This window comes from Lampetra fluviatilis, chromosome 10 (assembly GCF_964198595.1).
Source record: "Lampetra fluviatilis chromosome 10, kcLamFluv1.1, whole genome shotgun sequence".
NCBI lineage: Eukaryota > Metazoa > Chordata > Hyperoartia > Petromyzontiformes > Petromyzontidae > Lampetra > Lampetra fluviatilis.
Genome location: NC_136284.1, coordinates 14,591,906 through 14,605,350, shown reverse-complemented (window position 1 = coordinate 14,605,350; position 13,445 = coordinate 14,591,906). Strand labels below are relative to the sequence as shown.

The 13,445-nt window shown below is 40.5% G+C and overlaps 1 protein-coding gene across 1 annotated transcript in view; it reads left to right on the top strand.

The window, feature by feature from the left end:
* LOC144934612 (receptor tyrosine-protein kinase erbB-4-like) overlaps positions 1 to 7,861 on the top strand; it is a 247,651-nt gene extending 239,790 nt beyond the window's left edge. Inside the window, exon 27 of the mRNA XM_078860618.1 lies at positions 4,756 to 7,861. Within this exon, the coding sequence (XP_078716744.1) occupies positions 4,756 to 6,392 (1,637 nt within the window). The 3' untranslated portion in view covers positions 6,393 to 7,861. The remainder of the gene's footprint in view (positions 1 to 4,755) is intronic.
* The last annotated feature ends 5,584 nt before the right edge of the window (positions 7,862 to 13,445 follow it).

Sequence of the window (13,445 nt, the reverse complement as noted above, 5' to 3'; positions counted from 1 at the left end):
CAACTATTGTAGATGAGGCATAGCAACGCAGACAGACATTCTCAACCATGCTGATAGTAGCGGCGATATTGGTGAATCTTATTATTCATCACTTGTTATTCATGCCTGTCGACAAAAAATAACTGTTGCTTTTTGAGCAGAAGTCCATGGTTAATCGTATATCATGAGGATGAATGTTCTATTTCTTGGTCACTTTATCTGGAACAAGCACAGATAATAAGAATAAACCAACTGTGGATAATATATTTTTTTTATCAATTGGTGCCACAAGTAGTCACTAATAATACAGCCATGGATAATATAAGATTATATCTCATTGAGTCACAAGGTCATTTCAGAAGGGACAATTTTTTCATGTTGCAGAAAACCAGGATACTAGGAGAAAACCCTCAAAAGCCACTCAAAAATAACCCTCCAAGTATATACAGATAAGTAGCAAATCCACTTATTGCACTTGCAACTTCAGGCTACCTTGCAGCCCAGCAGGTTGGAGAGTATCACACGCAAGATGCAATCTGTGTAATCCATCAACACCCCCCAAGCTATATCCGCCTATTGGATTTAGCCTAACCAATTTTTCAGATGGCCGTGGGCTTATTGCACTTTGTAGAGCCTAATCAGAAAAAAACAACTCTTTCAGCATCAACTTATAATTGACAAACTTACCAGATTTGCAACTTGGGCAAAGTTTGTTTAAGAAAAAAACTGTGGAACAATCGTGTGCCAATGTATGCCCGAGTTGTGCAGTCCCTCGGATTCAAGGATGACGCCCATCAGGTTTAGGCTGCTATTGAGCGGGCTGAGGAGTCCAATTCTGGATCCGCAGACCTTTGGGCATTGGGGCCCCACGCGGTCTCAGACGGAAGTGGAATCCGTTCTTTTTTGGCGGCGATCCGCTTCGGCATCGAGACGGTGGATCTCAAAGTGGGCCACGGCCTGGTGGATGCAGCAGTGCCCTAGGCGGCCGGCAGCCTGATGCTCCCCCCCCCCGTGCTTGAAGGCTGATTAGTCTGCACTTCAGCGAGGACTTCAGGGTATCCTTGATCCACTGCGACGAGACATTGAACTTCTTTCGCACCGTACGTAGTCAACCGTGCTAATTGGGGGTCACCCACCTGCATAGGTGCTCGGTGGCCACTGTGTGGCAGTATATCAAGTAGGTTCAGGACCTATGTGTTATCCTCTGAAATGCACGTGCTTTCACCAGGTTCTCTGTGGTTTCTCCCGCATGTTAACATACTCAAGAAGGTATCGGCAAAAAAAAACCGTCAGTCGCGTTTGTTCGGAACCGAGCTTTAAGCAACTGGTCCTATAAGACGTTGTTGTGTATTTAAAGTTCCATTCATCCACAGCATGACTTGCACGTATCTCATGCAGCATCTTCACGGCAATTTTTGTGGCTATAATAAATGTTACCCAGTGGGTTGTTAGCAGGCTCTCAAACGCCCTTCATCAGCAGCCGCATGCTTCCAGCCAATACAGTAATTATAAATACAGTGAATGTGTGATTAACGGGGATGATTAAGTAATAAATAAGAAATTCAAATTTATTTGGCAGCAATTGATAAACGCGGATCTGACAGTGTTGCAGCCCTACACCAGAGACTGGGTCTGATCGCCTCTCAACGTGTAGCTCATGACTGAAATATGGAAATTGCAAATTTTATTTCTTCACCAAAGCATGTTATTTGGACTACTGCGATGACAGTGGTGCACATGCACAAAGAACAACAACGCAACACATTCATCAATAACACCACCCTTAAAGGGGAAACTATATAAATATATAATAGGTGACATTTCGAGCAATGGCTCTTCTTTACAGCAGGGAGATCGTCACCGAGAGAGCATGTGTATGCTACGATTAAAGACCAACAGCCTCCACTTCGCAGTGTACATGTGATGTGTCTTATTGTTATTATTCGTAAAAAAAATCCCAATCTCGAATAGTGACAATTTGTGAAATTAATGTTGAGGCAGGGTTTTAGTTAAGGTTACTGTGATAATTATGGCTATAATACTAACCCCATCTTGATTTGAAGCTTTCGTGACTGCAGGAATCCATACTCTTTGGTTCTTCCGGTAAAGTCACGTAGGATGTTAACATTGCAGTATCTAAGGCCACGTGTTCCGCACCTGATTGCAAATGCTTCCCCATTGTAGAGCAACAAAGCACGAATGTCGGACCTTTTGAGGCGCACAGTTTGCACCTTGGGTGTTTCCGAACCCTTGACAATGCCGCGCTTGTAAAAGGGAATGAAAGTCGGAGTGCGCGGGCCCCGATGGTGGTGCCTGGACCTGTCCAAACACCGGTGATGTGTCAAGGCCGGAGGCGGCGCGAGCGACCGTTTACACGTGGAAGCATCGCAGTCGACGCACAGCCTCTAATTATTTTGGTCCCCCCGGTTCCCAAAGAACCATCAAAGCAATCAAAGCCCGATGTGAAGCTTTTAAGGGAATAATATTGAAGTACCCTGGGGAGTAATAACAATAGTAATAATGATGATGAGGAATTATTTAAATACAGTAATTGCTGCATGAGTTGTAGCAATGAAAGCAGAAACGTTATTGATGTGAATATTAGCACTTTAAAAATTAACTATATTCATGACCGTATTTGGACTCAATGTAATATAGCAGTGATGTTTCAGGTGACAGATTATGCTGTAAGAGACTGAGTTCTTGAGTTTGCTGTAGGGTATAACTTCAACTATTTCTCTCTTTGAACAAATAATGTTTCATTTCCCCTCATAGTATTACTCAATAATGAGCTGCTGAATTATCGAAATTAAAACTTGTCTTCAGCATCATCGTAGTATATCAATGTTCATCACATAGCTCACCTAGATTAGTGGTTGTTTTACGAGCAGCAGTCTATTAAAGTACAAATATAGTTTAAACCACAACTTCTGAAAACAAAGTGTATTAAAGTGGTTTATTCAACTAAAGTTGTAGTCGATTAAAGTACAGCTGTATTTGTTTTATTTATTTGAATGTCATTCATCACCTTGCTCACCGGTGTGTTGGAGGCAAGTTCGCAATATTTAACAATTGGGTATGAAATTTCGCTGGTAGTTACAACCAGCATCATCAGGCAATTGACAAATTCTGGCAACTGGTTGTAACTACCAGCAACGACCAGTCAAACCACATCGTTAAATGTTGTGGATTGCTCTCACACAACACAGAGATGCTGCTGAAGCAGTAATAGGTTGGCACGTTTGTTCACGTGACAAACTTTATGTGTTGGCTGTGTCGGGTGGAGGAGGGTTTTACGACACACATCTTACTTGAGCGGTGATCTGTCCCACAAATAAATTAAGAATCCTCTAGAGGGGCCCTCTAGATCCCCCTCTGGTGGAGGGCCTTCAGCCAGCAGTGGACTGAGCAAGAAATTGCGGGATGCGCCTGCTTCTAACAAAATATATGAACATTGTAGATCCTTTGACATCGTTTAAAATAGTACATTGTCACTGGCGCAACAATGACCTTCAATTAAATACAAAATTCTAACGAGCTCTCCCTTTGCTTGCATGGCTGTCCTGGTATTTACAAACTATATATTTGGACTCCCTTCCACAAAGCTGATAATACGAAATAAATTAAAAGTGAAATTAACATTCTACCGTTGGTAATCCACCAAATGTGTGAAGAATGCACTCCTGTGGATGTATATTTTCTGTTTGTGATTTATATTTGCATATCTTGTAAACACATACTGTTTCCTCCATGCACCTCTGAGATTCTGGGTTTAAGCCTCGGGTCACCATTAAATGAGTGGTTTTAATGTGGAGTGATATTTGTAGTCTCTGCCCAATTAATGCCAAAACATTACGTTACCGTAAAAAGTGCCAATTATGATTATCCAAGCTTATTGTGAATAAACACCCATTTTACTAGGTTACATGCAATGTAGTGCTAATTTTAACAGATATTGACCAATGTCTGAACAACATGTGCTCTATATGCAATCCAACTTAATTGCATGTCTCAGGAACCTAAATCAGTTTCAAGTGGCTATGGAACATTTCATTGTTGTTAGATGTAATGGGTGTGGAGTTTGTCATCAACACGTGTTTGTCATGCAATGTAAATGTTATGATTGTTTTTTTACCCTTTTTTCTGGCAACAAAACTGACACCTTTTTTACAAGGAGTCATGTTTGCATTGACCACAATACCTGTAGTCGGGATGCAAACAACAAACATAACTCTGATAATGTATGCCGTGGGTTCGAGCCCGACCCTGATACTTGTGTATTTGGAGATTACATGTTCTGCCCGTGTTTGCGTTGATATTTCTCTGGGTCCTCCGATTTTTCCCTCCACATTTAGAATCAATTTGGCTGCTATAAATGTTCACATGATAAACTACTTTGTTAAGCTATCATTTGAGGCGAGGTCGCTTCTGACAAGAACCTATAGAGCTTAGTGGGCCTTACCTGGAAAAATAAAAATAGATAAAACAGATAAATAGATTAGAAACCTTTGTGGTACCTGCAATCTAAGGTGGCCTACTTGCATATGAGTCTATAGTGATTCATATAAAGCCATATTTGAGGGCTTCTTAAGTGTGGGAGGCCCTCACAAATGCCAGTGTGCAATAATGTTTTTTTTTATGTTACCCATTGTGTCCTTGTCCTCGAGAATTATAGGAATCTATTTTGTAAAATATATAATGTTATTATATTGCTTGTTTTAATTGCTAAATCTTGCAGGACCATACTCATTGCTTTTTCTCTCTATATATTTACAGAATATTTCATTCCCATTGAAGAAAATCCATTTTATTCTGACTGTTCTGCTGCAAACAGCACCCCAAGCGAAGTGGAATATCGCAACACAGGACGCGAGAGGCTCGGCCCAGCAAACGAATATCTCAACGTTCCCTGGTACATCAACACGTGCCGAGACCTAGCAGACAGTGGTGATTACCCGGGAGGGAGGAACAACAAGCTCACTGTGCAGCAGAGAGGTCCGCTGTCCACTAAACCCAGCTACAGAAACCACAATTTGCTCATGGAGCAAAAGCAGCTTTTCAAGGTGCCGAGTCAAAAAAGCTACGGTGCAAACCCTCCCGGTGAATTTGACTTTTCGTTAAAAGTGATCCCCAATTCAAGCCAGGCTTGCGACGTTTTGCAATGCAGTGCCCTGGGGTTTCCGACAACGCAAGAAGACGTTGGCACAGCGGTAGTGGAGTCTAAACTGATCCCTTCACAGCATCCGTTGAGTCAGTGGAAATTCTTATTTCGTCCAACTAAAAGTGGCATTGTCAGTCATGACGAGAGTGGTGCCGTTTTACATGGATCTGAAAATGATGGGAAAAGCTTGAGTCAGCACCGTGGCCTATATTCCAGTAGCACAAATCCAGGGCTGATTTGTAGCAGTGCAGAGAATCATAATATGGGTCATGCTGAAATCGCCATGGGCGAGGGAAAACCGGTGATAAACACGCAGAGTCAGGCAGAACCGATGAAACATTCACTCAGTCATGGGAACTTCTGTACAAATCAATCTGCTCAGGCCGATCATCAAGTCAGATGCCCACCAAGTTACAATGAGGCCATGAGACCACAAAACTATGACAATATTAATGTCAGGCAATCTTGTAATGGGGATCATACGAGCCATTCTCCTTCCGACATTGGCCCCACTAGTGGCAAGATTAGGAGTCAGTTTAGTGGCCCTCCGGACTATGAAAACCACATGAAAAAGCCCCCAAATTACGGATGCCTGATCACCAGAGGGTCATCCCATGGAAACCAGATCCACAGTTTGCCAAACAAAGTGGGGGATGATGTCACGGCAAAGCAACTGGAACAGAGCAGAGCAGCGCTGCAAGCATCCATTCAAGAGAACCCGGAGAAAATGTCTTCAAACAAAGTGCCGTCAAATCAACAGAGGAGCTCAAAAGAGCAGAGCTGTTGTTCATCAACGTCATCTCAAGGTCATCCTGTTGTTGATCCTTCACAAAGTGTGAACAAAGGGAATCTGAAAAGCAGTTTGATGAGCTCTGTCACAACTCCCGCTCCGATGAGCCAGAGTCTGATTTCCTACCCGACTGGCAACGCCTTCCAAGCTGTTGGCTTGCCCAATTACAGCGATCAACTCGTTAAGCCATCCCACTATAATGGGCAGTCCACCAATGCCCCAGTCCAAGGAAAAAATGATGTGAGCTCAAGCAGCCGAGTACTGTGCGTGTCGAGTGTGTCCAACCAACAAGAGGGACCTCCTGGCCCCACGGGAACACCTGACAACCTTGTGCATGCTTCATTGGTGTCCTGGCCCAGGCACCAGAATGGACATGTTGGTAATGGCTTGGTCAACAGCAGACAAGATGGAAGTAATACAAGCACCTTGCCCTGCTATGGTACCAGAGATACGTTGGTATGAGGGTTCTTTCCGCTGTATCGCTTCTTGTTTGAGGAGTATGTATGTATGTATGTGTGTTGAAATTCTTTTGCGACGTACGTAGCCAACCGTGCTGATCGGAGGTGCGGGGGAAGGACAACAAAAATGCAGATGCACATGGCAACGATTTGTATGATGAATGTGTGTTGGGTGTCTGGGTGAGTTTGAGTGCACAATGTTAAGCACAGCTAAGCATTTCTGAGGTACACATGCATGTGTGAGTACTACACATGAGTAGTCACACATGTACTCATACACAATTAAAGGGAGTATCAACCCCTCTTTCTTTCTATTTTGTAGATGTAGAGGTTGAAGGCAGAATGTTCATTTGAAGACACTTTTAATAAAAAAAAACCCAGCGAGGATTATTCGAGAATATAACCCACAACTGCACAATATCTTGGTCTTCAGGCCTGGAAATAAAAGTGTTCTAGGATACTGGGAAAATCCAGTAGTCTCTGTTTTCTGTCTCTCACCTTCCACAATGCTCGGTTAAGAGTTAGGAGAAAGTTGGCAGGCCCAAGTGGGAAGCTGGAAGACCGTAGCAATGGTGTTCTGCAGGAAATGAAGACCAGGGGAACACCGGCTAGGGAGAGAGCTGGAATGTTTGGTCGGTGGTGTCAGGAAGCATATTTGGATGATGCGGGGAGGAGTTTGGATGATTTAGGGGTGGGTAAGGTCTGGAGACTGTATTGTAGATAATGTCAGGCTTGCGTGGAAAGAGGTCAGGAGGCCCCTGATTAAATTCTGGAGATCAATTGTTTGAATAAAGTGCTCTGAGGCTCCTCACTCCACAATCCAACAACCCTAAAATTGGCACTAGTCTGCAGCAGATGCCCAGAATAATTTCCCCTGCCTCTCTTACCATAATACCACGACTGCACTTTTTATACAGGCCATTAGTGTAAACAAACCCTTATTTAATGAACAAAAATGCAGAAATGCAATATTTGAAAATCCATGCGTTGGGCCTCTTTACGGCAAGATGCAACGATGTGACGGACCGCCCTTGCTTACCACCGGGTCACGGTGAGCTGCACCGACCCAAGGTGATAGCATTCGCTTACATGTGGGCACGCTTAGTTTCAATACATTACTTTGCCGCGATCAGACAGAGCTGCGTTGTTCATTAAGCCAATAATGCGAGTAAGTTATACGAGCCATAGAACACAAGGGCAGCAGAGCATGGCCAATAGAACAGCACGGAACTGTGCGCTCATTCACTGCGCCCGCATTGCCCCTCAAGGTGGTGTGTTTTATAATTGGTAAGGAGATTAAAATGAGATGCTTTTGGCAGCTTATTCCAATTGCATATTAATTCAAGGCATGACGTGAAGTATGTCTCCAGTAAATGTTTCACATGAAGCGCGTTGAAGCCTGAACCGTCATTCATTGTACTGTTTATGTGCCCTGCGCTACATGTACAGTGACAGGCCCATGCCATTTGTAATTCTGCTAGCATCAACACTGCATGGCCCAAAACATTATACTATTGTGTGTACAAATTATGGCTTGGTAATAAGTGCTGAACAGAACAAAGCAAGTCCAGATCTGACAATCTTCAGCATTGACGACGCAAGACGCCACTTGGGAATATCTGTTGGCTAAAAGTTTACTCTCAGCCCATGTTCCTTAAAGGATGAAAACAATGCTTTGTAATTGGGCACTATTAATGCATAAACTCTATATAAATACGTATCATACTTTGGCCTTCCTTTATTTTAAAATGCTCGTTGTGCCCTCGTCATCTCTGCCTGTGATGGGAGCATTGGTCGTGGTGCTGAAAGACGTCGTCAAGCATTCACTCCACGTTATGAATGTATCCAAATCAATTGATTTCACAGAAAAAACACTTCAAAGACTCTGGGTGAGTGTTGCCAAACGGAAAGGTGTTGATGTGTGTTTAATTTCAGCAATTTTAAATCGAACTGCCATTGACTATTGTCAATAACAGGAACTTTGTGACTCAAGTCGGTAATTGGTTATTTGGATAACTTTATGTGTGACATTTATCAGCTTTGTATCAAAAAGCTACCTTGGGTTTCACTGGGAAACAGCCTATGAACTGTGTCCATATTCTATGGATGTCTGCATGTAAAAATCGGAAACTACACGCTATAAACAATGCAAGGTTGGTGGGAAACTACTGAAGAGATTTAAAGTTTATTTTAAAAAAGACAATAAAGAATATACATGATAATTGTTTTTTTACCCTTCTATCTGGCAACAAAACTGACACCTTTTTTTACAAGGAGTAATGTTTGCATAGACCACAATACCTGCAGTCATAATGCAAACAAAAAAACATAACTCTGATAATGTATGCACTGTCCTTAAAGTTGATTGGTCCACACCCGAGACAGCTTTCCTTAGAGCCTAGTCTCACATGGGTTGGACCAGATGACGCCAAAAGGCGCACAACTCAAAGACAATGCACCATCAGAGTATGAGAGCTCGGGGTAAGCATTTACACCATTTGCCAGTAAAAAATATGATAATTGTTTTTTTTTGTTTGCATTATGACTGCAGGTATTGTGGTCTATGCAAACATGACTCCTTGTAAAAAAGGTGTCAGTTTTGTTGCCAGATAGAAGGGTAAAAGAAACAATTATCATATTTTTTACTGGCAAATGAGGTTCCAATGGTGTAAATGCTCACCCCGAGCTCTCATACTCTGATGGTGCATTGTCTTTGAGTTGTGCGCCTTTTGGCGTCATCTGGTCCAACCCATGTGAGACTAGGCTCTAAGGAAAGCTGTCTCGGGTGTGGACCAATCAACTTTAAGGACAGTGCATACATTATCAGAGTTATGTTTTTTTGTTTGCATTATGACTGCAGGTATTGTGGTCTATGCAAACATGACTCCTTGTAAAAAAGGTGTCAGTTTTGTTGCCAGATAGAAGGGTAAAAAAAAACAATTATCATATTTTTTACTGGCAAATGAGGTTCCAATGGTTAAAGAATATACATTTTCAACTAGAGCACTTACTGTGTCAGCTTAGGTATGATGTGCTGTATTTAGTTTTCAGCCATGGCATTATATTAATTTACCCTTGTGTATATCTATAATAACAGCATGATTAAGTTGTGAGTTGTGTAATGATCATCACGCAACTATATTGGAATCATTGTATAATTGCAATGCTATAGATGGCATTTTTAGTGTACATAAGTGCACACCGCTGTTGGTTATTGTATATTTCAGGTATAAGAGGGGTTTTTGTTTCACTTAAACTTATATCGATAAAATGACCAGTCAAGTACGACATTTGTAATTCTTTGATAAATTATTAATAATGTCTTAACATGTAGATACACTTTGATTGGGTGTTGTTGTTTACCAAAACATGTTTCGGTAGTTTACTATCATTGCATGTCGTCTGCTAAAAAAACATTTCGACAGCATTGAGGATCTACCATTGCAGAGATATATACTAAATGGTCATACATGTAAAAAAAATGTTCATACAAATATATAGCGCTGTAAAAAAATTAAACATGTAAATATAGCATAATTATACTGTGATAACAAATTAAGTGAATCTTCAGTAAGACATTTATTAAGATATATATGTCTAAACTACCGTATTGAAACTTATCAGCGAAATAATATTTATCAATTACTATACATCAATAAATAACTGTAGCCAATAAATAAGTCATCATAGCACATTACACAGTTGTGGCATGAGTTTGAATAATCTTCATTTGCTTGCTATGCTGTATCCAATGGCACATTGTTTTAGTTATTTAATTGAGCACTTCAAATGAATATGCTTTGTAAATACATTTGCTTGCACGTGGTTAAAGATTCGTTCAGTATAACGGCCGAGAGTGTTTATTGACTACTGTTCATTGGTTGTGAGTTTTATGGGTTGACCACATAATTGCCAGTATCTCATGTCTGGCAGATTATTATATCAGATCAATAGATTAGTTCATTACATTTTATTTTTGCTGCGACAATGCTTCTTTTGTTGTCACGTTATTTGGTCCCAATGTGCCGTATCTCTTGCTCATCTGCAATTCTGGCTTGATGGGTTTTGATCATGGTTTGTCGCGATGGTAAAGGAGTGTACCGCAATTTCACCGTCAAAAATTGTTTCAAATCACGAGGAAATTAATGCTAGAAAGCTGAGAGGCACAGCTGAGTTGAATGGCAAATGTACCATGACGATAGGGGTTAGACGAATTGTTATATAAATAATTCCAATTGCTTTAATCAGCTTCTCATAACGCATGTATACATGTGACACATCCATTAGGAAAGTCAGGTTTAAATGCGCATTAGCTAATAGGTGAATCTTATACATTTTAAGGAGTTATGTGAGTATGGAGGTAGGCCACATTAACCAGCTAAAATCCCACTGACACAATATGGGAGTGGTAGTTGGGAAGAATACACTGTAGATTAATTTACGATAATTTGACCTTTGGAGAGGTCTGCTTGAATTTGGTCTGGGCCCAGAAAATATCAAATGAAGATGTTCCACAATATCACAGGACTTCATCGGTATAAATCTTGACAAATCAAGTTTTAATCGGTATGTCGCATACTTTACAGGCAAGTAATAATGCAGTCTGTGATATCATATTTTGTGATGAATTATGAAAGGCATTATTACAATCCATAAATGTGAACAATTTATGTAATTCATCTTAATCCTTTGAGATGCACGTGTCATTTACAAAGGGTTCCTGGTAAGATAGTAGCAGGACATCCATTCCACAGTAAATGTGGCCCATGGATGATACACAACACAAACATATTAAAATAAAATGTATATTTAAAAATGAATAATAATGACGTTATGTGAAGTTATAACATGTTGAAACATGTCATAAGGTACGATACATTGAAGGAAATTACCAAAAGGAATATTGGTTGGCTAGATTTACAAATCTCGTAGTAACAAAATATTAAACGACATGACCTGAATCGAAGTCTCAAATTATGATATACCACATTCCAGTCGGGTGGTGCTTAGTAAAAGAACGCTTCACAGATGAAGACAGCATGAAGAATGTGAGTTTTGAATGGGAGAGATGACTTTGGGCTGAGAGCATTAATGCATGAATGTCCTGTTCAGGATGTTCAAATCACGTGTACATTACGTACGCTGTGATCACGTGGACTAACACGCTGGTACAACACCCGCCAAAGGCTGTGAAGGGCAAGCAAAATGGAAAGAGGCATCCGTGGTGTCACCATGTTCATTGCTTGATAGTTAATGAGACGATGTTGCAACAAGACACATCTTGTACCAAGTGTCCTATGGTGGTCGAGACATTCATTTTATGGAAAATAAACTGTAAGTGTCTCCGTGATATAGTTTAAGGATCGAATGTACCACAATGACTACGTTGTGCCACTCGGTGCAGAATCATGAGATCATATTTAAAAAATTCACAGTGGAAAGTCACAATTTACCAATATTAGGCTTGTTTTAAAATAGTTTGTGTGATGAACACATTTCTTTCTTTGGTGACTACTGCATCTAAAACTGTTGTAAGTGGTACATGTGCGTGTCTACTTTTAATCGCCCATTCCCTAAACTTCCAACTGCCCATTGTTTTACACTAAAGTGATAATTTCCTTCATGATTCTTCTATATCCATAGTACGCCAGTTGCATTAATTAAAATGTATCATTATGCATAAAGCTTCTGATAATATAAAATGTGCATTCTTACAAACCCTCATATTCCTGCTTGGATAGTCATAGAAATTACAAACGAGAAAGAAATACGATCAATGTTTAGGATTGAACATGGCGGTCGTAGCAGACATCTCTCTCAATGCCAAAAGCAAATACAAAGAAAAGAATCAAGTTGGGCAGCACTCACCTCGCTGGCAGCTCTGAGCCATTCATGGAAATGTTGTTTCCTCGAGTAAAGGTTATTATTTCCATAGGAAAATAAATGATGTCTTCCGACGAAGTGGTAATCAGTTTATGGACCCCAGACTGGGATTTGTAATTGCAATTCGAGCAATCTACCGCGATGCCTCCATTTTAAATTTACGGACTAATTAAAGGTATACATTGTTTACATAATCGTTCACCTCAATATCGCTAACCTAACTGAACAAACTTTATTTAAATTCGAATGGAATAGGCTTATTTTTATTTTTAAGTTCGATTTATTTGAGGTGATTATTCCACTGATTTTTATTCATTCTGTGAAAACTTTATTTTACCAACGTATTTTCAAATAATGTTGGAAATACCCTGCATAATTATGTACTTTGGCATCATGCATTTCGTGTGGATATGTGTGTCCTTAGCGGTTAACAAACGAGCCGATGCATCATCAAAATAAGTATTGGTTTTCTAGTTCTTATTATTTTTTTTTCCAAAGAGATGGAGGGAGGCAAAAAAAAAGCTGATAGGAAAGACAGCTCGAAAATGATTTAGCCTGCTGACTGCAAGCAACCTGAATTCTCAAAATCAATGAAAAAATACCATTACTGTTCCTTTTCTGTATTCTTGAAATGATTGCATTTTTTTGGAACAGGACCGTGGATAATTTTGTCTGAGATAGCGTTTCATTAACATCCGCAAGACAGCCTTCTTTAATTGCCATTTCATGGTGAAAACTCTGTGACTAACAGCATATTGTGGCTTGTGAAGCCATTCACGAGGACACTTACAGAATCCAAGATACCTGCAGAGACAGAAAATGTTTCCTTTTATCCACGCATAATGTGCGGCGTTTGTTAAACATTGAAATGTAGCACAATGTATAAGACCTCCCGTGCACCGTTGTATGGATGTACGTAGCCAAACCGTCCTGATCGGAGGTGCGAGCCATCGATGCTCGCTGTTCCTGTTTCGGGTGTTCACGTCTTGTTGCCATGTTTCCGAATGTTTTCTACGTTCCTTGCCTGTACATGTCTCATAGAATACTTTTATGACAGATGGATTTTAAAATTATAATAAACAATCGTTTCAATTAAAAAAAACGGCACATCTTGTTTTGCGTTCACGTTGTACTGTTAAAGTTTGTGGTGTCTTCACGCAAGATTTTACATACC